Raw genomic sequence first — 27500 nt, forward strand, 5'->3', positions numbered from 1 at the left:
TGAGCCGTGCGAACCGTACTGAGCCGTGCGAACCGCACTGAGCCGTGCGAACCGCACTGAGCCGAGCTGAGCCGAGCCAAACCGTACTGAGCCGTATCGAGCCGAACCGTACTGAGCCGTGCCGAACCGTACTGAGCCGTACCGAACCGTACTGAGCCGAGCCGCACTGAGCCGAACCGTGCCGAACCGTGCTGAGCCAAACCGTGCCGAGCCGGACCGTACTAATGCGTACCGAACTGAGCCGAGCCGAGCCGCACTGAGCCGAACCGTGCCGAGCCGAACCGTACTAAGCCGTATTGACCCGTACTGTGCCGAGCCGAACCGTACTGAGCCGAGCTGAACAGTGCCGAGCTGAACAGTGCCGAGCCGAACCGTATGGAGCCGTACCGAGCCAAGCCGTATTGAGCCGAGCCGAACCGTACTGAGCCGTATTGACCCAAGCCGAGCCGTACTGAACCCTGCAAACCGCACTGAGCCGAACCATACTGAGCCGAGCGAGCTGAGCCGAATCGTACTGAGCCGAGCCGAACCGTGCTGAGCCGTACCACGCAGTGGAAAAGCGAAGCGAGCCGGACCGTGCCGCACCAACCCGAACCATACTGAGCCGTACCGAGCCGCACCATGCAGTGGAAAAGCGCCATTAGAGTGACCCCTTGGTATTTCTAGCTGATGTGATCCTGAAGATCTGAGTGATCTGTTGGCTTTATATTCAGTGAGCATATCTGCAATGTATTGAGGTGTACATGTATAAAATGTATTGAGTCTTCTGTACATACATCTGTTGTTTTTTGTGTTTATAATCTATTCTCTACACTATTGCATTGTGCATCTCATATTTTGCTGTCTTTGGTCATATGCACATACTCCGTTTTTATCCTGCAAATTTTAATATTCAACTAGTCTGTGGGTTTAAGGAAACATTAAATTGATCAAAAGTAGCAGTAAAGAAATTAAGCATGATTTCTATTTCAAATAAATGCTTTTTTAATTTTCACTTTCATGGGAATCACAGAATCCTAAAAAAAATATCACAGTTGATTGAGTGAATGATTTCTGAAGGATCATGTGACACTGAAGACTGGAGTAATGATGCTGAAAATTCAGCTTTGATCACAGAAATAAATTACACTTTAATATTCACACAGAAAACAGCTAATTTGAATTATAATATTTCACAATATTACTGTTTTTACTGTATTTTTAAATGCAGCAAACCCGACCACAAACTTAAATGGTAGTGAATCCAACATAGTTGCATATTATTTCCTGTTTTATTTTCTCAAATGTGACAGCGTTCATCAAGCTCAAGCTCGGCCATTCGACTCTTACGCATGCTTTTGTTCTAAATGTTCCACCCAGCTACGAGTTCAGGGTTTTCACTATTTAATTGTGATGTTTATTCAGTGTTTATTGTTAGAAATGAAAATAACAAAATTAAACAAAGGTTCTAAGAATGCCTGAAACAAGATTTTCTAAATATACTTTGAAACCCTCATTTAAACTTTAATTTGGTTGTATAAACATCAGAGAAAAAAGAATAGGCTGTTTTGTCCTTTATTTCACTCTCTTCATGGAAAGAGCTGTGCGCTTGTCTGATAAACGATTCAATGAGTGACCTGTTATCTTCTGCTGTTTGTTCCTTTCAGAACCGAATATTGTGGATTGATGAGAAGAATCTGACGGCGCATATCGAGGCTGGGATCATCGGACAGGATCTGGAGAGACAGGTCATTGATCCACACACTGATTTCACAACAGCTTTCTGCACATTCCTTATATATATATATATATACACATGGACATTGTTTGGTCCCCATGAGGAAAACAGCTTATAGATTACACTGAGTGATGTTTTTGTGAGTTTTGTGTGATGTGTAGGTTTAGGGGTCGGGTTAGTGTTAGAGGACAGAATATACAGCTTGTTCCGTATAAACACTATTATGTCTATGGAAAGTCCCCATAAAACACGGAAACCTAACATTCATGTTCATGCTGAAGGGTAAAAACAGGCCATTTGCTTGGGACTTCCTGTCTACACACACACACACACACACACACACACACACACACACACACACACACACACACACACACACACACTTGTGACACAGCAGATGGTCCCATTAAACCAGGGGTTCTCAAACTTTTTGTGTGTGTGGACCCACTATTTGTAATCAAGAATTTTCACGGACCACCTCATAATACACATAATGAAATATGTCTACACACAGTCCTACCTGAATTTATCCGCACTTCTAAATAGGCTTACTACAGTAGCACTAAAACTATAACTGGTCATCACATCAGTACAACAGGCTTGTTAAAAGAAAGTTTACTGCACACAACGGCTGCACCATTACAAGGTTGGGTGTAGTGTTGACGTGCGGGCCGGGCGACCGTGTGGTGCCTGTGTGTGTGTGTTTGTATACGTGCTTGCGTGCAGGCAGGGGAGCCTGCGAAATGATTCTGGGTCAGAGAGAGAAGCGGTAGGATGTGTGTTTGGACGAACGACTGATCATTTATCGTAGAAATTATCGTACATTATGGGATTTTTTTCATTATTGATCGTACATGGTACAGGGGTCAAAATTATCGTACAAATACGATAATTATCGTACATCTGGCAACACTGAACGGCACTGAACTTGGCGTCACGGCCGAGCGTCACTTGCCAATTTTAGTAATTACACAATAACTTGACAATTTAATTAAAATTTTGTATCAATATAGGCCTAAATATTCTTTTTACTTTTTATTTTTTTATGGGAATTTCCTGGTAAAATGAAGATAAAAAATATTATTTATTTTATTTTTTATTTTGCCTTTCCACGGACCACCTGCAGTACCCTGACGGACCACTAGTGGTCCGCGGACCACAGTTTGAGAATTGCTGCATTAAACTAATGTCAAAAAATGGCGTGAGACTGTTTGAGAGATATCAGGACAAAAGTATGAATACACACCAATAATATGTCCCCATATGTGACGTATTTTTCATTCGTACCAGTTTTTCACAAAAACGTGTGTGTGTGTAGAGAGATGCCTGAAAGATAGTGGAACATTAAAGTGTGTGTATTTCTCGGGGGTTTGCTTAATAAAATCACCTGGAGCGTGTGTTTATCTGAGACTGATCGATAAGTCCATCAGCTCCCTCACAGGTATACGGCTGTCACGTACACACACACACACACACACACACACACACACACACACACACACACACACACACACACACACACACACACACACACACACACACACACACACACACACACACACACACACACACACACACACACAGTGTGAGTCTGACCGCAGGAAACATCTGTAACACTCCATAAGCCTTCAGTACTTCTGTGTTTATCTAGAAACTCATTTCCTGTGAGGCTGTTGTGTTTTATTGTCATTCACATTTTTATTATGAAACTGATCTCATCCTGGATGCTGATTGGTCAGGACAGGGATCCAGCTGTGCTAAAATACACGATGTTGTAACAGCGATGATGTTCAACATCTGTTCACCAGCTGCAATTGTTTATCCAGGGGTGATTTTTTTTTATATATATATATATATATATATATATATATATATATATAAAATTTGTTGCCCCAATACATATCATAATATGCAGTACTAACTATTAACCTTACTTTATATGAAGGACTGTCTTATTTAGCAGAAGAATTGTACTTTATGATTTTGCTTAATACCTGCTCCAGACTGTGTGATTTCAGCAATCCTATAAGATCATTACATGTCACTCTGTACGACATGGATATAATAAACGTGGCTACGACATGTATGTAGACTGTACGAAGATGACACATATTGGCTACGACGCAAGTTAGTATAGAAGAATAAAACGTCATCAGCATGTGCTAGTGCTAAACTGAATCGCACTTCTGTGGTTTTTATGTGCGTTAAAAAAAGAGCAGGAAGCGAAAGAGGAGAATATGGACGTGGTCATGGCTAGGGAAAAGAGGATCACTTGGCATGACAATCTTGTGAATGAAGATTGAGGGAAGTAGTTTTCAGTTTTAGCAACATGTTGCGCTATTCTCAGTTTTATTGGCTAGTCAGGAGATGTAGATTGTGATGATTATGAAATTTATGGTATTGGTCTATATAGCTAATTTTGCCCTTCATGACAACTGTGAGGGGGTGAACTTTTTTTATAACTCATTTAATAATATTAAGTCTTAAAGTTCTGCATAGTTAAGGGCGTGGCCACTTGAGTGACTGATGTCACTGCTAGCCGTTTGTCTGCTAGCGTCACGTCACCTCAGCTAATCCGCCTCGCTGCACGTTTTCGTTTATCCGGGAGTGACGCGCTGCCAAGATGGCGACGGCCGGCTCCGCCCACTTTGGGCTTCAAAAACTCTCCTCAGATACACTACTGGTGACATCACTCACACTACGTCCATATCTTTTTAGTCTATGCGTAGATTTTGGTGCCACGATCATGGAAATCGCCACGTTTGGTCATCTTTTGTCTGGGACAGCCCAAAATCATACAGTGTGTACCAGGCATAAGAAAACAATGTTTTAATCGATTACTCGCATCCAAAATAAAAGTTTGTAAAAAAATACTTTGTAAATAAGATTTTGTTTTGTGTGTGTAGTTGAATGAGCATGGCTACTGTACGGGCCACGAGCCGGACTCCATGGAGTTCAGTTCCCTGGGCGGATGGGTGGCGACCCGCGCCTCGGGCATGAAGAAGAACATCTACGGCAACATTGAGGACCTGGTATGTCTCTCAGCACACACACACAAACACACACGCATGCACCTCGCTCGCTCAAAACATTCACCCCCGAACACTTCAGACGTGTTTTATCCGCATCAGTCTTGTGTTCACGTGTTACCTGTGATCTGATGTGTCCCAGGTGGTGCATATAAAGATGGTGACCCCTAGAGGAGTGATTGAGAAGAGCTGTCTGGGGCCCCGCATGTCCACTGGCCCCGACATACATCACTTCATTATGGGCTCAGAAGGTACGGACACACTGTGTGTGAGGACTGTATCTGTGAATCCTTAAGAACATGTCTGGGTCGTACTTGACCTCAAAGGTATATTTGTATACATCTTGACAATTAAAGGAATAGGTCACCCAAAAATGATAATTCTGTCATCATTTACTCCCTCATGTTGTTTCAAGCCTGTATGAGTTTCTTTCTTCTGTTGAACACAAAGATATTTTGATGAATATGGTTTGCCAAACATTTGATGGACCCCTTTGACTTCAATAGTATTTTTTCTATACTATGGAAATCAATGTAGTCCATCTTTTTATCTTGTGTGTGTGTGTGTGTTCAGCAGAAGAAAGGGATTCATACAGGTTTGGAACGACATGAGGGTGAGTAATTGATGATAAATTTAAAAAATCTGGGTGAACTATCCCTTTTAGCACATTTAAAACACAAATTCCTAATGTTTAATAGTCTTCATTTCCTTTATGTAAAATTTCTCAATTCTATCTTTTGGATCTTTTGGAAATGACTGATTCTGTTTGCAGCTGCGCTTCAGGTGACCCGAGTTTGAATCCCAACTGGTCCTTTCTGATCCCGTCCCATAAATAAGTAAAGGGGTATAATGCCCTTTTCACTAGATGTAATATAAGTCTCTGGTGTCCCCAGAGTGTGTATATGAAGTTATATGAAGAGTGTGTTTATGAAGTCGCGTTCCTGGGGGCGGAGTTTATGTAAATTTTAGGGTCTGTGATGTCACTAACCGTCAACGTTTGTTGTAGTCCTTAAAAAGCAATTTCTTTAAAAGGTAATTTCTTTAAAAGGTAATATCTCCCTTTGCTTTGAACTTTGAGCGTTTTGACTTTTGAGATGTTGTTTATGCTCAAACAGCAACATTACACACTAACTAAAGTTAAAAAAGTGAAATCATAATCAACCACCCCTTTAAATAAAAAATACCTAAATAGAGGCAAACAATGGCAAAAAAACCTGTTTTGACTATGAAACAATGGGTTTCCACCTTGTGGACAAACTAAATGGAGCAAGAAGCATAATGAACTTGAGGGTACAAAGTGCGTGCAATTAAAAAGAAAAATAGGGCTTTGCACTTTCTATGGAGATGACATTTACATCATACGTACTGTACGCACACTCTACCGTACATGTAGTACCAAACTATGCTTTGGGCCGGTAGATTCTCTGAATATCTGAAGGGTCTGGTCACGGGGACTTTTGTATTCATGACAACGAGCATTTCTTTCTCTGGATAAAGCAAGTTAAATCATGAGTCTTCAAGGTTTCATTAGGAGACTGAAGATTCTCTAGACTTCAGTTTGATTACGCTTCCTCTTCTCAGTGTGCACACTGAAGTTACTCTGACATTGGTTGGGTCACTGGTAGTAGGATAAGTTTGTACTGAAAGTGAGAGTTTGTATCAATCACTAAAGGATTTCAAAAACACATTCCTCTTTATCAGAGAGAGTCACAGCGCAAAGTTTTGGTTGTATCGGACTCTATCTAAGGTCATGTTGCCCTATTTGGGGCTCTTGTCCTTTCTGCTTTTTTTTTTCTCTTGGTAATAACTGCACTTTTACTCAGCACGTCTGACCAACACGTGAAGTGACCAATCATAATTCATTTTTTTGTATGTGTCATTTAGAGGCAGATCAATGTATAATAGATGATACCATGGATCATTTAGCAAATGAAACTCTTGTGAAGCTGTAGTTTAGCTCAAATAAAACTTGAGATTGAGGCTATATTTAGGCGTTAGGGTTAGCCAGTAGAGGTGACACATGTTTAACTAACAGTGTATGACATACGGTGGTAATGTTCCTCACACATATTTACAGACTCTCTTCAGACAGGGCAACAGGTCAGAAGTATGTGCTTGATATTTTTCACGTCACGATTCTGTTTAAAAGTACCCCCTTATCCAAAGGAAATTATATTATTATTAATTTGTCTCTCTAAACATTCATTATGGCATAAATGAAGCCCTGAAGTGATGAAAATGGGCCATAACCATTGTATTTAGCAAAACGTTCTGAAGCTCTTTACGCCACATATGAATTTTTTGTGGGAGGATGATTGTTTCCCATGTTTAATCTGCATTAATTAAGCATTCATGATTCCATTAGGAGGGACATCTGGCTTCTTTAATGGGTTTGTAATGTTAGGGACATTTAGATCCTAAAGAAGGACACATTTCACTTTTCCCCTTTGACACACTAAAGTTCAGATGATAGAATTGTTGTTCTTGTTGTTGTTTTTACGGCGGTCATGATTCTAGTGTCAGAGGTGTGTGTCTGATGGTTAACCGGGTGTTTTTTTTACGTTTAAAGGAATAACTTGGGTTAAATACAACTTAAGTGAAAATAATTTCACTTTTCAATCTATTGAGCTGTTGTTCTGTACTGGGGTAGTGGGACAGAAGTTGTACAGTATTTATCCTGGAACAATCCTTGTTATAATGATCACTGTAAAAAATCACCTGTTAAATTTATCTTAAAAAAAATTAAGCCAGAAATTCAGAATCCAGTAATAAAGAAACTATACAAGAGAGACAATATTTCAGATATTACAGGATGGTGTATTTAAAATATATTTCATTAAGTGATATAAGACACATTACACTAAAATAATACAATAAATATTAACTAAACATAAATTGTTACAAAACACCTTATCAGTAAAGTACATTACTGATAACAAAAATTTGAACAACAAACAATTGAAATATAATCATGTGATGTGTCACTCATGGACTTACTGTTTTTGCACTGGAAATGATATGGTAATTCATAGTTTCCTTAAACATAATTTAGACAGTATTTTACAGTAAAATTGGCTTTTTTCAGTTTTTCAGCATAATTTATATGGTAATTCATAGTTTTAACTTCCAAAAAAACTAAATTTGGCCGTATTTTACAGTAAAATTACATATGTAATGTTAAACCGTTTACTTTTACAGTTTTTTGTGTGTTTTTTTTACCATAAATGATATAGTAATTCATAGTTTTTTGCTCCAAAAGCCATCAATTTGGCATTATTATACAGTAAAATATATTGTGATGTTAAACCATTTACTTTTTTACACTATAAATTATACAGTAATTCATAGTTTTTACTTCCAAAAGCCATAAATTTGACATTATTTTATCACTATTAAATTACATATCATGTGATGTTGAACCATTTACTTTTACGTTTTTTACACTGTAAAATATATGGTAGTTCATAGTTTCCTAAAAAAACACAAGTTAGACAGTATTTTACGGTAAAATTACATGTAATGTTAAACCATTTACTTTTACTGTTTTTCTGCATAATTTATATGGTAATTCATAGTTTTTACTTCCAAATCCCAAAATTTAGCAGGATTTTACAGTTATATTACATATAGTATAATGGTATGTTAAACTGAAAATGACTGTTTTTTACCAAAATTATATAGTAATTCATAGTTTTTACTTCCAAAATCCATACATTAGACATTATTATTATTATTATTATAATGCGATGTTAAACTTTTACTGTTTTTAACTATAAATCGTATGCTAATTCATAGTTTTTACTTCCAAAAACCATAGATTTTGCCATATTTAAAAGTAAAATTACACTTAAGCAAATCAACAGCTGTTTATTTTGGCATTTTACAGTCCTGTTAAAACTTTTTACAGTTTAGTGAATAAAATCTGAGTGAAGGTTGAGGATGAGTGTCGTTTTGATGCTGAGGTATGTTCTGCTCATAAAGCTTGATCCAGCATACGGTCTCAATGATGGGTCGTATAAACTCTCCACCGGATTGTTACACACTCATACATGTTTGCTTGCTCTGGGCTTTGGGTAATGAGTCTAGAAGCAGCAGATGCGGGGTCAGAGGTCACGCTGGTTCGGGACAGAAAGCCTGCTGCGTCGGGCCCCGGTGACTCTGCTCTCCCCCCAGTGTGTCGTTTGATACTGACCTGCTTTATGTCACAGAACACACAGTCTGTAAATCTCTTTGCTTCCTTTTGTAGTGGAAGAAACTTGAGCGTTCAGGTGAAAATGAACATGCAGATCTCCTGCAGAGAGTCAGGGGCTCCTCTCGTGTGTGTGTGTGTTTACAACTCTCAGACTGACTGTTATATCCTGTTGTTGGTGTTAAGGACTATTCAGATCATGCACATTACAAACTGCACACATTTTTAGCCCTCGTGTGTGATACAGTAATACTGAATCAGATCAAACCTCATTTGAAAACGGTCACTTGTGTGATACTGGTGTGACTCCATCTGTGCATACACATGCCAATGGTGTATATGTGTCTCGCTCTTTAGGAACTCTGGGAGTGGTGACTGAAGTTACTATGAAGATCCGACCCGTTCCCGAGTATCAGAAGTATGGCTCCGTGGTATTCCCAAACTTCCAGCAGGGTGTGGCGTGCATGAGAGAGGTGGCCAGACAGGTCAGTACCGGCCTACATTTCATTTCAAAAACTTGATTTATCCCCATGGGGCAATTGCGAGACCCGTAGATTAGTACAAATAAAATCTTCCATAATAAAGATAACCTTATATATTAATAAATAAATAGACAAATATATATCAACATTGTCAAGTCAAAAGCAGCATTACTAAATGATATAAACTATATATTGACATAATTAATTCACATACTATGTAATACTATATACTACATGTGACTACATGTGACTGACCCAGCCTAACTTCATTTTCTAGTGACTGACCCAGCCTAACTTCATTTTCTAGTGATATTCTGTTATTTAGGTTTTCATATATATATATATATATATATATATATATATATATATATATATATATATATATATATATATATATAATATAATGCCATTCAAAAATTTGGGATCGCTAATATTTTTTATGTTTTTAAAAGAAGTCTCTTATGCTCACCAAGGCTGCATTTATTTGATTAAAAAGACAAAAAACAGTAATATTGTGAAATATTATAACAGTTTAAAATAACTGTGAATATATATTAAAATGTAATTTATTCCTGTGATCACAACTGGATTTTCAGCATCATTACTCCAGTCTTCAGTGTCACATGATCCTTCAGAAATCAGTATAATATGATGATTTGATGCTCAAGAAACATTTATCATCATTATCAATGTTGAAAACATTTACATTTATGCATTTGGCAGATGCTTGTATCCAAAGTGACTTAGATTGCATGTCAAGGTACACATTTACATCTTCTCAGTTTCTTGCTTTCCCTGGGAATCGAACCCATGACCTTGGCGTTGCAAGCAACAACGCTCTACTGTTTGAGCTACAGGAAAACAATTATATTAAAAAAAATTGTGATCGGTGTTTTGTTTTGCTCTATCCTCTGCGCTTTCGTGTTCGTCAATGCGTCATTCTGATTGTATTCGTCTGAAAGAAGAAAGTCATATACACCCAGGATGGGTTGAGGGCGAGTAAATCATGGGGTTATTTTTGGGTGAACTATCCCTTTAACGCAAACAGCAAAAGATAAAGGGAAAATCACTCACTGCTCTTGACTGAATAACTTTAGTAGCTTTAATAAGGATATATAGAAGGAAGACTGTCATTTTACATTTGATTACTTTATTGAATTTCTGTATTTCTTACCTGAATACTACAATTATCAAACTTAAAGGGGTCATCGGATGCCCATTTTCCACAAGTTGGTATGATTCTTTAGGGTGTTCATGTAAAGTTTGTAACATACTTTGTGTAAAATTCCTCAATGGTTGTGTTAAACAACACCCTTTTACCTCCTCAAAAACAGCTCTGTTCACAGCGACCCGTTTCGGTGCTTGTCTCTTTAAATGATAATATGACATCATATTGCTCAGAAAATCCAAACAGTGTTTTGATTGAGAGTGTTTTTAGTGTTTTAAAGATTAAAAAAAGGAGTGAAAGGATTTTTTTCATTGTATGGTGGTTGTGTCCACACACTACAGACACATTTATATGCAAACTCCATGTAAAAGTGAATTTAGCATCCGATGCCCCTTTAAAGCACTGTTTATTTCATCTTTGTTCTGTTGTATTTATTTGTTCTCATTTTAGTTTTTTATTTCCAAACTGTTGGATTTTAGTTGACTGAATTTATTGTAGAATTGCATTTTTGTCAAAAGAATACGACTAAAACTAAGTGGGAAATTAGCTGTCAAAGTGAAGACGGATGCCAGTAAGCTTTATTTAAAGAAGCTTTATTTTGAAGAGTGCATGTTGAATCTGTGTGTGTGTGTGTGTGTGTGTGTGTGAAGCTAATGGCCTCAGATCTGGGCTTCTCATTAGTCTGTGTGTTGCTGCTGATGTAGCCCTTATTGATGATCTCAGTGTTACCGTTCTGTACAGCGCTGCCTCTTATTAGCCCATAAACAAACTGGGATCCAAACTTAAAATTAAATTATTGATTATACTGTTCAGGATCTACACTGCTCCTCCATCCGTTTCTCTTCGCCCCAAGGCTGCCTTTATAAAAATCGGGTTATATTTTAATTGGAATATGATTTTTCTGTACTGTAGGTGTTTCCTAACAACTGTCTGAGCAATAATAACACTGTAGATTTGTTTAAAAGTGTAGGAGAGGGTCATTATACGCCTCCGTCTATTAATCTGTTTCTGTCTGAGCATGTTTCCTTTTCTTTATTCCTGTTCTAGAGATGTGCTCCAGCATCCATTCGGCTAATGGACAACGAGCAGTTTCAGTTCGGTGAGTTGCGTCTGTCCTTCTAATCTAACCTATATTACTTTCTTTCTTCTGTGGTACAAAAACGATATTTTGAAGAATCTTCACACAGCTCTTTTACAGTAGTGATGACGACTGCCTTCAGAAAGAAACAAAAAAGTCACATCAAAATTACCAATATTCTTAAAAAAAACATCAAGAACAAAAAAGAGAGGATATTTAATTTACTTATTAACTGACATCAGAGAACCGTGAACATATGAATGTGTTTAATTAGTGAAATATTGACTTCTCAATCTCAAAAGGACTAAATATTTTTGGTCAAATGGGTTCAGATTGGGATTCCCTCTTTTAATAATGGAAAAGTTTCTATAGCCATCTAGATTTTACTAGAAGATAATTTCCTAAGAAAAAATGGTTGGGAAAGTCATTGTTCATAAAGTGTTGGGATGCTGAACAAATCAAAAAGGGTGCGTCTCAATCGGCTCTCTAGTTCAGTAGTCGGCGCACTGATCAGGGAGTCGGACATTTGAAGGGGTGTGTCAATCGCAGAATCCTTCCAGTCCACTGAAGCATTCGCACCCTAAAAAGTCCCACAATGCACCGCAAAAACCAGGGAGCATCGATGCTCACTATTCTCCCTTAACAGAAATCACGTCACATTTCTGAGGCGTGAAACATAAAACCCAGGAGCCAACTCAATAATTATGACACACGATAGAAGATAGAAGTCTCAACGCGTCTAATTAACATTTAAAATTTGTGTTATGTAATATTATGTGTTGAATATGTAACAGAACAATGTGTTTAAGCAGCTTTAACCGCATAAAAAATATAAAATGCCCTGCCTGTTGTTTATTAATACCAGCGGTGATATTATATGTAGAATTGTTGCCGGAAATTGAGTAGCCAGTGTCCGGATTCATGTACACGATACACTGCTTGACGAGCTCGATTGCTGACTGAGACACACACTACTGCGTGGGAATGCTGGGTGTTTTGTGCTGGTCCCGTTGCTGAAGGGTCGGCGAGGAGAACTTGTGTCATGTGTGGGCTGATCTCAGATCAGACAGGGATTCACGCCGCACCGCTTCAGAGGACTGAAAAACTATACTCATGTAAAAGTACCATTACATTCCAAAAAATGTAGTGCGAGTAGAGTAAAGAGTACCTGTCCAAAAAACTACTTGAGTAAGAGTAAAAAAGAAGCTTATTTAAAAGACTCGTTGAGTACTGATCTGAAACACTGTGCACTAAAAAAAATTAAAACATTGTACATAATGTAATTCACATTAGCTTTTGTTGTTTGTCTGAAAGATTGAAGAATATCTATCATCCATTTTTTTTAAATGCACTTGTACAGAGATCAGTACAGTACAGCACCATCATCACCATTTAAATCATATTGTTTAAAAAAAAGAAAGATTTAAAATGAGGTGTAAGGCCACTGAGCCTGAACATGCTATTCTTGCACATTTTCTCTCCAAAACGATACCAGTTGTAGTGTTTTTATACAGAAATGAGAATCACTAAAATGATCAGGTTACCTCACCTAATGCACCTAAGATCGTGAGCTAACACTAATTACACTGTAATTCCATGACATTAAATATGTTACAATTTAAACTTTTTCAAAAGAAACACACACACACACACACACACACACACACACACACACACACACACACACACACACACACACACACACACACACACACACACACACACACATATTTTCAGCAGCATCCACAACTGAATTGCAACAAAAAATTGAACTTGAAGAATGTTTTTGTGCAAGTGCACTTGCTAAATGAAGGCGGATTGTATGAATTGTATGAAAAAAAAAAAGTTTTTTATTAACGAGCTGTAGTCCCGCACTGAAAGAGATGCAGTACAAGTTAACGCCATGGGTCTCTCATAAGGTGCACTGCATACTGAACCTGTTCTCAAGCTTCAGTACAGGTGTTTTTGCACATTTAGAGAGTCCACACCTTCACAGCTCATATTCAGAAATGATGTACCTTATCACATTAGAGGAAGATGCTGATATCTGCATTGAATTGATGCTTGAATGCACTTCCACTGCAGTAATGATTAACAGCTGTTGGTGGTTAAAGTTTTCTATGCAGAATTTGATTTGACGACAGTCACAAGACCGATTTCTCGATCCAATCACGTTAATGGATAAAAATACAATTAAAACAGGCATGTAATGAGTAACGACCACAAACAGAGGGAAAATAGCGGAGTAAAAGTACCGATACATCACTTAAAATGCACTCAAGTAAAAGTACACCATTTTTAAACTACTCAAAGTATAATTTCTGATAAAAACCACTTAAATACGGTACCGTGAGTATTTGTAATTCATTACGCTTCAGCAATAACACAAACCTTAGGAAACTGCCGTAACATACGCAGTGATCTGTGTGCTTTAAGAAGCAGTCTTGTAACTTACATTCATGTTCATGTGTATAGCAGATGCTTTTTAAAGTCCCCCTGTAGTCAACCATTTTATCCCTTAAAACTCGTCTTTGATCACCAAAATAACATTTAAAATTGTTCCCTTCTTTGTCTTAAAATAGCTTGAATGTAAATCGACACCCTTGCCTCATTTAGTATACGCAGTTCTATGAATATGCAAATGAGCCCCGCCTCCACTCACTCACTCACTCAGCTCAGAGATCCACTCGTTGACGATCACACGTTGTTCTGATTGTTTACAAGGTAGTTTGTGACGTCAGAAACACCAGCGATTTCAAACCGTGTTTTTAAGACTGTCTTTGTTTCACTGCAGTTTTAAGCAGAAAATACTCAGCATTGCTGTCGACTTATACTTTAAGACAAATCATGTGTAAATTCATATTAAAAACACCACATAGACATATAACAACATTAAAAGCTGGACTTTAAAAGGTGTAATTGCAAAAATAATAATTATGATCCTGCAGTCCTTCTGTCATAATCCAGACGACAGGTCGGATGTTCTCAATGGTTGTTAAATATAGCAGTATATTATATGACCTGTTATTCTCAAAGTGAAAACATTACTGCTGGACCAACACCATACTTAATATGAGGTTGCGGATACATTTTTCTACTGAGCTACAAAATCCTGGACCTGACAGTGACAGATGCAAGGATTAAGATATTAATGTGTTAATTAAATATTTAAATGCGTCATAAATCATTCTAATATGATGATTTGCTGCGCAACAATCATTTCTGATTATTATCAATGTTGAAAACAGTCGTGCTGCTTCATATTTCTGTGGAAACCAATCTTCTTTTCAGGATTGTTTGATGTACAAAGTTCAAAAGAGCAGCATTTATTTGAAACCGATTCTTCTGTGACATTAACAATGTCTTTACTGGCACTTTTGATCAAGTTAATGTCTTGCTTAATAAATGTATTTATTTCTCTCAAAAAAATCGTACTGATCCCATACTTTTAAACGATGGTGTATATTATTATTACTATTATTATAAATAATATAATACTGTTTTTTTTTTACATCATTTAATCTATTATACAAGTTCATTTGAGCCTTTCAGTTGATCAAGAAGACTGATTTATCTCAAATCATTGTGTAAGAAGCTTTGATTTTAAACATTTGTAACATTAATGTTTTTGGTAATGTATTGTAACTACTGTTCCAATCTGTATGTTCCTGTTCCTGAAAACAATGTTCCTGTTACTATCTGATTTCCAAATGAAAACATAATTTTAAATTATTTGCTCAAAACCTAATTAATATTCATGAGCTAAACCTTCACAGTGAGTTGTGTGACATCACAAACGCATTGAGTTACTGTAAGTGGCATCAATGTTTAATTAGACAATTTAGTATTTCTGTGGAGTTGTAAAGTCATTGACTGGTGCGTAATATCCAGATTTGCTGTATATTGACTTCTGTCTTTAGAGACGGTGATCCGTTTTCATATTCCCCTCCACTGAGATGAACTGCAAGATTTAGCATTTGAGAGCTTTGTTTTTGTTTTTATTACTTGTTGTTGTTCTGTGTATTCATTACATCAGTGGTGTAATTCATCTCTGGAGAACCCCCGCTCGCGCCGCCGCCGCGTAGAAAGTGAAATTGATCATTATTTTACCAGCTGAGCAGCGAGCGAATGCACAAACACGCCGTTCAGGAACAATGAAAAATGGCCCTGGCAGCAATTAAGCTCTCAGTGCCGCCGGGGTTGATGACGTGACACGCGGAGATGTGGGAGAATCTGTGAGGGGTTGCCAGATAAATGTGGAAAAGTTCCCCGTCTCCAGGGATCTCGTTAACTCCTGTGCGGATCTGTGTTTTCATCCACGGTGCACTTCTGAGAGAGATGAATCGACTCTTTAATGAAGACTCTGCTCTCTGTAATCATTATGGCTTTTGCAGCATGCACACTTTAAGCCCAGAAGTCTTCTTTTTTTATAATCGCAAGCAGAGGAAAAAGGAGGTTGGGTTCAGACGCATGCAATTTCTGCACGGTACAGCGTAGCGAAGCGGTGGATCCTCTCAAACTATTGGTCGTTGGCTGAGGCGAACCAACACTCAGTAGGGGCCCCAGGCAAAATGAATCAATGAGCCCCCCTTTTCTTTATATATGTATTTTATATATGTTTTATACATAATATATACAATTTTGTTAATATATCTTCATTACCTAGAGATATTATTATACAAAACCCAAAAACACAGAACATCTAACAGAACAAAAGTTGTTTATTTACAGTACAACATTATGTGCTTATATTTGTATGTGCAATCTTTATAACAGAATATACAATACAATACAATACAACAATCTTCAAGATACAGTAAATCTTCAAATGTGTAACTAAGATTGTCACCTTAAAAACAGTCATTGCGTGGTGGAACAAACAATGCTATATAGTTAGCATCTTAATTTAATCTTTGTTTTATTAGTTCATTAACTAATGCTAACTAACGAATGTGTGAGTTTTGGCGTTCTATGGAAGCGTTAAAGAACCTCATGGAGTCAAACACGCAATAAGTACATTTATAGCTATAGCATGGTACTACTGTAGAACAATACAGTAAAAACTGTCAAATTGTGGAGCATTATTGTAATTATTGTAAAAGTGTTTTTTATGTCAATATATGGGAAAATGTAATTTATTCCTGTGATCAAAGCTGCATTTTCAGCATCATTACTCCAGTCTTCAGAGTCACATGATCCTTCAGACATCAGTATAATATGAGGATTAGATGCTCAAGAAACATGATTATTATATTCTGATTTATTCAATCTTGAAAACACTTGTGCTGCTTCATATTTCTCAGTTATTTTTTATTTTTTTATTTTATAACATTATAAATGTATTTACTGTCACTCAATCAATTTAATGCATCCTTGCTGAATACAAGTCTTCATTACTTAATGAAAATCTTACTGACCCCAAACTTTTGAACAGTAGTGTATATCAAGGGGAATTTAAGAAAAAATATTTGTCTATTTCAAAATTTTGGTAATATATACTTAAATACTCTTAGAAATGAAAGGTAATTCAATTCATTGGATTATGTTGTTGTTTTTATTTGTGGCCAAACCCCAAAGGGCCCCTATTGTATTCGTTAGTTTTCTTCTCCTTCCTGAATGGGAGTCTATGGCAGCCCTATGAACAGAATGTGGGAAAATAATGAAAATTGGCACACTTGTAGTGATGGGAATGACTAGAAATCTGACCCAATTTGGGGTCTCTAGTACCAACTCTATAGCACCACCACCAGTTGACTTTTGAACACTTTGATCTAGAAAAAAATGAAACCCAGTTCACCTGATTCCTCTCTTCAAGCTGATCACGTACAACATCTTACATTAAGACTCCGCCCATTACAGTAGTGGCCATTTTGAAAAGTACAGTATTCCATATTTTTTGCTACTATTCCATCAATTTATTTTTTATTGGAACCATGATCTGAGAGTCAATGCCAAATTTGGGAACACCGCCACTTACAGGTCATGAGATCTGAAAAATGCCTATTTTTCGAATTTCCTTTTGAATAGTGAGTCAGAATCATGATCTTGTTTATGGATTCCTTGAGTCATGCCGAATACGTGGATGCCAATTTTGTCAGGGTCAGATGAACCATCGGGCGCCATTTTGAATTTTGACATGAATGGCAATATCTTTTAAATGATTTGACATATCGGCAAAACATTCGGTAGGTTTTCTCATTGTCATAATGATCCTTGGTTTATGCTGATTCCTACGATATCTCATTTGTCACTTTCCATCCATTTGGCTGTCCGCCATATTGAGGTAAATGAAAACATTTTTTTTTGCTATTCCTACAAATTTTTTCCAATTTTGTTTAAAATCTCATCAGATGGTCTTTGGGCCGAGCCGTGCACCCTCCAGGGTCTTGCCCCTGTATTGTTGCTTGCAGCTATATTTATTATTATTACTATTATTATTATACTAACTTGATAGTTCACACTAAAGGCCAAACATACTTAAACACATTGTAACACTTGTTCACAAACAATAAAATAAAACAAAACATTCCAGACTAATTTTACATGAGTAAATACAAATTATTTGTTTATTATATCATAAATATAAAAAAGTTAATTCAGTTAAATTCCAATTGGATAAGGCACATTGAAGCTCTAGCGAATATATAAACAAGTGTAACCTGTACATCAGTTTAATGTTGTTTGTTGTGACAGCATCCACAAACAACTCTAATAATCGTCGTCTTGACTTATTTGGGATGCGTCTCGCTCTGAGTTTTCACAGTTCTTAGTCATTTTCGTGGATAAATACTGATAACTATTCAAATATGTGTACCACAGACATCAACAAATCTCTACCAGATGACACATTACTGCCATTTGACAGTATTATCATATTGCCGGCTCTAAGAGACAGGAAATGATGGAGAGAGACAGGAAGTGTAAGGGAACACAACACTGGTTAGTGTGCTATCCGTTAGGCCACGGCAGCGACATGACTTTTTGTGTGATATATTTCACACACAAATTCGTGTCAGCTGATTTTTTTCCATTTATCTGAGATCTTGTGTTGGTGCTGAGGTGAATCTGACTGCGTGTGTGTGAGATTCCCTGGCGTTTGTTATCAGAGGACCTGCTATCGGGATGATTTATGTGCAGCGTTCCCTCTCGGCCTTTCCCTCTCTTCGTGTCTCCAGTCATTACTGCGCTATTGTTCACACCACTAATAAATCTGACACAAAGGCCTCTGGGAAATTCGAGGGGCAAAACTGAGGGATGCTTGGTGACGTTAGAACCGCACGAGAGTCATTCGTTTCCAGCGGAAAGCCTATGACTGCTCACAGCTCCTGAAAGCTGATTAATACTGAGGTTTACTGACGATTTCAATGTTTTGACAGGTCATGCACTCAAGCCGCAGGTGTCCTCCATGTTCACGTCATTCGTGGACGGCTTGAAAAAATTCTACATAACAAAGGTGAGAAATAAGCGTGAATGTGTGTCAATACAGTTTTGCAACAATTAAGTGCTGATATAGAGCGGAAGAACAGAATTTGTGTTGAAAAACTACATTACCCATGATGGTCTACTGAAAATCAGAGTCAAAACAAGCAAAACGTGGCAAAAGATCTCATTAACTCCGCCCACTCCCATGAAGCACTGCGAATGATATAATCACGTATCTCAAAATACTTAAATATTTGATTTTATGTATATATATATATATATATATATATATGCAACAAAATTATTTTTTACACACACACACGCACACCTATACATATACATATATACATTTATATACACATATATACATATATATATATAAACAGCAGTTTTTAATGAGTAGTTATGGAAAAATACTTCCGGAAACAGCACCACTGAAAAAGTGGGCGGGCACTAATGCACTCTATTACGCCGGTCTCTGAAATACTTCATTCTGATTGGTCAGCCACAGTATTCATACATCCAAAGCAAGAAATGTTGCTAGACTGATTTCATTACACTGATTTGATTGGCTTGTGAAAAGTAGCCGCTGATATTATTGGCTAATATTTGATGTTGTTTTTTTATTCACGCCCACACAGACTTGAAATAAAATCAGAAATGAAAACCCATTTTAGATGAAGCAGAGGAAGTCAAAGTCTCATACATTATGATAAAGAATTATTTTTTTTTAAAAATCTTCAAAATAGCGTTCAGTGATGGATTGTGGGTCTCCTTTGATTTCATGTCTAACCGTGCAACACTGTTCTCAGTTTAAAGGATTCGACCCGCACCACCTGTGTGTCGCCACGCTGTTATTTGAGGGGGATCGTGGGAAGGTTTTGCAGCACGAGAAACAGGTTTACGACATCGCAGCCAAATTCGGGTAAGAAACCCTTAGTTTATGTGTGTGTTCTTCCAATCTATGCCGTTTCTATAGAACCAGAGTTACTGTTTCACCAGTATAGTTCAGCATGGGTCATTAGGGCCGTGACCCCTGACCTTAACTGACCTTTCTGATTGTATACGGAAGCACTGGCGTTTGTCTCTGTCTTTTCATGCTCCCTCATTCATCACGGCTCTTTCAGTGGCAGTGATGGGTGTGTGAGGAAAAGAGAGCACAGATTGAATAATTTCAGCATTAAAGGTTGGTTTGATTTTGAGAATATTTGATTAGAGGCCGATTGTGATGGATAGAAGGGGATGAATGGATAGATCCCACAGCTGACCTTATTGATCCCCTGCCTCTGTGTGCGTGTGTGTATCCATATGGGAAATGTTCACCAGACCACAAACGCCTTGATGGTTATTCTCTTGCTACATTGACAGTGCTGATAATATATGATTTTCCTCTTCACGTCCCAATGACCTGTACTCTGTTTTGTTACTGTGTGTGTGTGTGTGTGTGTGTGTGTGTGTGTGTGTGTGTGTGTGTGTGTGTGTGTGTGTGTGTGTGTGTGTGTGTGTGTGTGTGTGTGTGTGTGTGTGTGTTTTAGGGGACTGGCAGCAGGAGAGGACAACGGTCAGAGGGGTTACATGCTGACGTTTGTGATCGCGTATCTGCGGGTGTGTTATGACTCCCCTTCATTTCAACAGACTTCAAAATACATCAAAATGCAACTACAAAAAACTTATATTTTTATATCTAACAATAAATGTGTGTTTTTGATGCCATGTTTTTTTTTTTTTTTGGAACACATGGGTCAAAAGTCATGGGTCAGTAGGATTTGTTTTATTCCGTATGGAAACATTACATTGATCAAAACTGACATTAAGGCCATTTAAAATGTTACAAAGAAATTCAGTTAAATGCTGTTCTTTTGAAATTTCTAAGAATCCTGAAAGAAATGTATCACAAAAATATGAAGCAGCACAACTGTTTTCAACATTGATAATAATCATAAATGTGTCTTCAGCAGCTAATCATCATATTAGACTGATTTCTGAAGGATCATGTGACACCGAAGACTGGAGTAATGATGCTGAAAATTCAGCTTTGATCACAGGAATAAATTATACTTTACTGCAGTATATATTCACATAGAAAACAGTTACTTTAAATTGATTCACAATATTACTGTATTTTTGATCAAGTAAATGCAGTCTGGGTGAGCAGAAGACAATTTTGAAAAACAAAAAAAATCTTACCGACCCTGAGCATTTGAAGTATGATATATTATATATTTTATATTTTATATATATCTATTATATAATAGTTGACTATGATTGGTCAAGCACTGATTGCATTACGTCAGCGGTCCTGTTTGTCCCGTCATGGTTTATTTTGAGATCATGATACAGCAGACTGTAGGGGAGAGCAGGGGCGAAAGTACCATTTTCAGGAAAACATAATTTTAAAAGATATTGTTTTAGACCGAGATATATTTTTGCTGTGGTTAATAACTCACAAGTGTGGTCTATCAATACCAGGTGGTATTTTGTACAAATGTCGAATGACTTCAGTATAATTTCACTTTGAACATAAGTTGCACATTGTTACTTTCGACCCCGTCAGTTGGGACGAAAGTAACACACAGTTGGGTCAAAAGTAACAACAATACATTTACAACAATACATCTATATTTTAATTTTGTGTTGCTCTGGTTTTCATTAACTATGACTCTGTTCATATAACTGCAAACATATTTTGTCATTTATCTTTGCAAAAAAATTAACATTACATTTTAATTTTAAATTTCAGTTTCATCAAATGTTTCAAAAATAACCTGCTTATAATTTGCTTAAAATATTTTTGTATTGTGAATGTCAATCCATTTTATAAAACATTCAACATAATGAACAATATGACAATTAAACTAAATAAGATAAATTCATGAATTATCAAAATAATCTAACTGTAGTCATGTTTCCATCCAGCTGTTTCTATGCGTAAACAAAGCAGCGGGACAAAAGTAACAAGTGTTACTTTAGTCCCGACTGGAACTCCTGACACTTAAACCCGAATTACTTGTATACCGAAAAACTCTGACAAGGCTAACTTTATCATGTGTTGCAGCACTAAATAACATGTAGATTGATCATTACTGTGACACATGCAACGAGAAACACAACTTGTAAATAGAAAAAAAGCACCGCTTCAGTAATTTACTTGCCGTACTCGAAAATAGCTTTCCGGACCTAACCGCGGGAAACGATGATGAAATCACGTGATATTTAGCGGCTCTGTCACTGGCTGCGTGCTGAACATGCTGTCATAGCTTGAAACGCAAATGTAGTCAGGGCTCAGAGAAAATCGCTTTGTTACTTTCGTCCCGTGTTACTTTCGCCCCGGTTCTCCCCTACACTATCCTTATAAATGTATCTTTGTATACGCTGGGATTGAATGTGTGTGTGTGTGCAGGATTTGGGAATGGACTACTACGTGATGGGAGAGTCATTTGAGACGTCTGTGCCCTGGGACAGGTGAGCGATGGTCATGCATCACTGGTTTTGCGCTGTTGATCGTCCACGCTCTCTTTAACACCGCTGGTGTCTCCGTCTGGAGGCGTTAGTGGAGGTGGGAAGGTTACAAGGACACAAAGTAAAGGAAAAACTTGAACCTGTAATTTTGGCTCTTAGTATTAACACAGATTATGAACTAAAAGCAAAACTGGTGTTGATTCATGCAGTAAAGTTTAAATACATCCCAACATTGAGTGATTGTCCAGAGCGAGATGAATCCAGAGTGCTGTGGTGGTGTTGTTGGTTTGTGTTTTTGTTCAGTTTGTTTAGTGTTTTTGTTGTTGCTTTGTTTTATTTTTGTTTTAGTTTAGTTGTTTGTTTTTGTCTTTTTGTTTAGTTTTTGCTTTGTTTTGTTTAGTTGTGAATTTGTTTGTCTCTTGTTTTGTCTTTTGGTTTTGTTTAGTTTTTTGGAGTCTTTGTTTAGTTGGGTTTTACAGTAGTCAACATTTGGAAGTGGATCAAAACCTTTCATCAAAGTTATACATGAATTTTGAACAATATCTGTTATTGTCTTAGGACAACTTTGAACTTTTTTGATCCACTTCAAATGTTGCCTACTGTAGTTTTACGGTTTTGTTTTGGCTCTTTTTTTTTGTTTAGTTTGTTTAGTTTAGTTGTGTTTTTGTTTTGTTTTTTAGTTTAGTTGTGGATTTGTTGTGGATTGATTTTATTTTGGGGGGGGTATATTGTTGTATTTGTATGTTTTTCCCCATACTTAAAATTTTGTTGTATTAAAGTTTTAATTACTTAAATGTGACTATTTGTAACATTTCAGAGTAAAAGTGATTAGGTGACTTTTTGGCCACTGTTGTCTACTGTTGACAACACATTAATTAGTATTTATCTTCTTTTTTTTTGTCTCTCTTTCAGGATTTTGGACTTGTGCAGGAATGTGAAGGAGAGGATTGTAAGAGAGTGTAAGGAGAGAGGAGTTCAGTTCCCTCCACTGTCCACATGCAGGTACACACACACACACACACACACACACACACACACACACACACACACACACACACACACACGTCTATCTTTCTTACCTTTGCTTTGCTGTCCATAAGTAAGCGTCTAACGACCATCCGGACTAGTGTTCAAAAGCAGTACACTAAAAATATTACCCACAAGACCCTTGCATGGTGGTGGCAACTATTGTATAACCCAGCACTGCTCACATTTTATTCATTAAATGTAAAAATCTAGAAGTATATCTAATATATTGATTAGTGAACTCTGTGTTCATTCTAATCTCACCTTTACGGTCACACAGAGGGAGTTTTGGGCTGAAGAGCATTTCCTAGCCATTCATTTCCTGTTGTTTGCTTTCCAGCTGCGTGTGACATGATTGATGTGGCCATTTAACCTCTGCAAAACCAGATAAACTTAAACTTACTTTGTCTCAAAGTCAAGGGTCACAAAGGCAGGGCCTGGATAGAAAGCATGTCAGTGTCTCTCACTTTCTCTTTGTGCCTTTCTAGAGTCATTGAAAGCCCAACAGCAGCCGTAAATCTGCTTTAGCAGGAAGAGTATTAAGATTATTGAACATTCCTCATCCTCTCAGAAATGAGTGATTATGAGGTGTTTATATCAGAACAAAATTAGAAAACTGAGCATATTAGAGAAATTATGACGGCCATCACAGTGTTGTACTTACCAGTTGGAAAAGCTGGATTTTATTTGAACCTAGACTTTTTGAGTTGCTGTGACAAATAAAGAAATCATAGCAAACAACGCATGTATTATAGATATAGATATCTTTAGTTGATGCTAAATTAGTATCATGATTGTAAAAATGGGCTGTACAGTTTCTTTATGCTTTTTGTGTGCCATTGATGAAGAATTATTATAAAGCTTGCTGGATAAGTGATAGATAATAATGTAACTAGCAATAGCTTTTCATTTATAGGAACTTCATATCAATGGCTAGATTTGATGTATTATACATGAGTATATTTTAGTGTAATTATGACCCCTAAAAGTGCACTCAGTGTTATTATAAACAGTATAGCCTATTGTAAAATTAAATAATATTTAAAGTATTTAAAAAAAAATAAACATGGCTACATCCACATCCACACCACTAGGTGTCAGTATAAAATGGTGGATATCTTCCCCGGATGGACTTGAAAGCATCATAACTTATGTTTTTATCTTTGTTTTACTCTTTCCAGAGTTACACAGACGTATGATGCGGGTGCTTGTGTGTATTTCTATTTTGCCTTTAATTACCGGGGTCTGAGTGATCCAGTTCATGTCTACGAAAAAGTGGAGGTAAGGACAACAAGAAAGGTAAAGATTAGCCATCGATCTTTAAACTTGCACAACATTTCTCAATGTTTACCTGTGAAAGTAAAATGAACTGTCACAATGAACCTTGCAACCTTTGCTGATAGATCTAACTAAACATTTATTTCACTACTAAAAAGAAGGGCTTCAAAGAACATTTAAAAAGTAAAGACTCAAATTAATGAGTGGAGTAGACCAATCACATCAGACTGGGTCATCTGACCAATCAGAGCAGAGTAGACCAATCACAACAGACTGGACCAAAATTAGGAGTCTTTAAAATAGATAATTTTAATTAAAGTGCCCCTATTATGCTATCCAAAGGAACCTAACAACCCTAGCTGATAGACCTTACTAAACATTTATTTCACTACAAAAGTAAGGGCTTGCTAAATATTTTGAAAGTTATGACTCGAATCAGTGAATCATTTGTGTTGTTTATATGTGTGAATCAGTGAATCATTTGTGCTTTTTTTTTATTTGTGTGAATCATTTGTGTGTTCATTGGAATGAACCGTTCAAATGAACCCAGCAAGCAGAACTATTTATTTCACTACAAAAAAGAAGGGCTCCCGAGACAATCTTTCTCCTTTTAGGCTTAAAAAATGATAATTAACATCTTGTTTTGTTTCTATTGTGTAGCATGCGGCCCGCGAGGAGATTCTTGCCAATGGAGGAAGTCTGTCTCACCACCATGGAGGTGAATTTCACCACACAGCACATGAATCATCTGAAATAAATGAATCTATTCTCTCACTCTAAGCTCTACTAAACCGAACACACACAGAACTCGGCCTCTAGACTTCACTATTCAGCTTTTTAGAGAATGGTTGCGTTGGGGTCGGGGTTTGTCCTGGTTTATTGGGTCTGAAACACGTGACTTATCTACATTACCGTCCGCCTGCTGCTAGCTAAACGTCACCAGACTCATTAATCACACACACACACACACACACACACACACACACACACACACACACACACACACACACTACACACACACACACACACACACACACACACACACACACACACACACACACACACACACACACACACACACACACACACACACAGAGAGAGAGAGAGAGAGATCTGTAGCCCACAGGTTGAGTCTTACATGGACTACCAAAGGAATAGTTCACTCAGAAACTTTGTTTCCTGAATGACTTCTTTCTTTTTTCTGTGGAATACAAAAGATACAATTCTGCAGACTAATAATTGAGAAAATGCGAGTTAAAAATAGGTAAGAAAAGATTATCAAACGAGTTGTCCAATGCTGCGACCTGATCATTGGGTCAGATTTGTGAATGAATCATTCAAAGATCAGATGCAAAATAACATCTTTTATTCCACAGAAGAGAGAGAATAAAGTCTATTTGAAACGATGTGCAGGTGATATTTAATTTTTGAATGAACTCTACATTTAAAATGAGAGAGGAAATGGTGAGCTGATGTTTATAAACTTTCATGACTGCAATCTAAAAGAAAGAAAGCCATGCTGATGGTGTGTGTGTGTGTGTGTGAGAGAGAGGGGGGTAGTTCTCTGTAATTGTGATTAATAGCAGTACTGCGGTACTATCTGCCTGCCGACAGGCCCTTTTGTCTACACACAATCACAGCATGACAAATGAAGTGAGTGTGTGTGTATCTGGAAAAAACAGATGTAGTCTGGGCTGGCGAGGTGGGAGGGCGCAGGAGAGAAACACACAGTTTACTAACCTGTGTTTACCACGGGTCAGAGCTGTGAATACAACCAAACACACGCTTACCAGACCTCCATTCGCTCTAAACACAAACACACACACAGTTCCTTTGTTGCACACTGACCGTGTGTACGCATCTAAGCAAACTACACCAACAAATATATGCACTTTGAATCTTGAAAGAACACGTTAAAATAGATGTGCTGCTGTGCTAGAGATAAAGAGTTAAAGAGAGACCGTACAAACAGCCATTAGTGAGGGAGAACGGCAGGAAATAACCTGAACTGATTTGCAAAGCATTCGTCAATCACTTGACTGAATAACTTTGGTGGGAGATTGGTGACGTCTTGAAAACATTGACAAAATGAAAGTTTAATACAGCCCTAGCAAACAGAACTAACTAAAAATGAATTTCACTACAAAAAAAGAGAATGAATCAGTGAATCATTTATAAACTGTCCAAAGGAACCTAGCAACCCTAGTTGATGGAACTAAGTAAACATTTATTTCATTACAAAAAGAAGAGCTTCCAAGAATATTTTGAAAGTTATGACTGAAATGAATATCTGAATTATTTGGGGGTGGGGGTGTTATTTGCGTGAATCTATGAATAATTTGTGTTTTCATTGGAATGAACCATCCAAATGAACTTAGCAAACAGAACTAACTGATCATTTATTTCACTACCAAGAAGGGCTTCCCGAGAACATTGTGAAAATAATGACTCAAGTGATTCAGTGAATCAATTGATCATGAAAGTAATGACTCAAATTAATCAGTGAATCAATTGTGTGTTTAAGCAGTTGGTTTTAGTGAATTGTTGTAACAAATCTAGCAAACGGAACTAACTGTACACTTATTTCACTGCAAAAAAATGAATGTGAAAATGTGAAAATAATGAATCAAATGAATCAGTAAATCATTTGTG

At 37.2% G+C, this 27500-nt stretch overlaps 1 protein-coding gene across 1 annotated transcript in view; it reads left to right on the forward strand.

Moving 5' to 3' along the window:
* Positions 1 to 27500, forward strand: part of agps (alkylglycerone phosphate synthase) — a 56201-nt gene that overhangs the window by 21944 nt on the left and 6757 nt on the right. Inside the window, exons 8-19 of the mRNA XM_077247108.1 lie at positions 1647 to 1727; positions 4624 to 4749; positions 4889 to 4997; positions 9293 to 9420; positions 11633 to 11684; positions 19040 to 19116; positions 19898 to 20010; positions 20621 to 20690; positions 22486 to 22547; positions 23457 to 23546; positions 24752 to 24851; positions 25509 to 25566. Coding sequence (XP_077103223.1) covers positions 1647 to 1727; positions 4624 to 4749; positions 4889 to 4997; positions 9293 to 9420; positions 11633 to 11684; positions 19040 to 19116; positions 19898 to 20010; positions 20621 to 20690; positions 22486 to 22547; positions 23457 to 23546; positions 24752 to 24851; positions 25509 to 25566 — 1066 coding nt within the window. The remainder of the gene's footprint in view (positions 1 to 1646; positions 1728 to 4623; positions 4750 to 4888; positions 4998 to 9292; positions 9421 to 11632; positions 11685 to 19039; positions 19117 to 19897; positions 20011 to 20620; positions 20691 to 22485; positions 22548 to 23456; positions 23547 to 24751; positions 24852 to 25508; positions 25567 to 27500) is intronic.

The sequence above is a fragment of the Siphateles boraxobius genome, unplaced genomic scaffold, assembly GCF_051911475.1.
Source record: "Siphateles boraxobius isolate OS27281-9 unplaced genomic scaffold, OSU_SipBor_1 106, whole genome shotgun sequence".
In the NCBI taxonomy this organism is placed as follows: Eukaryota; Metazoa; Chordata; class Actinopteri; order Cypriniformes; family Leuciscidae; genus Siphateles; species Siphateles boraxobius.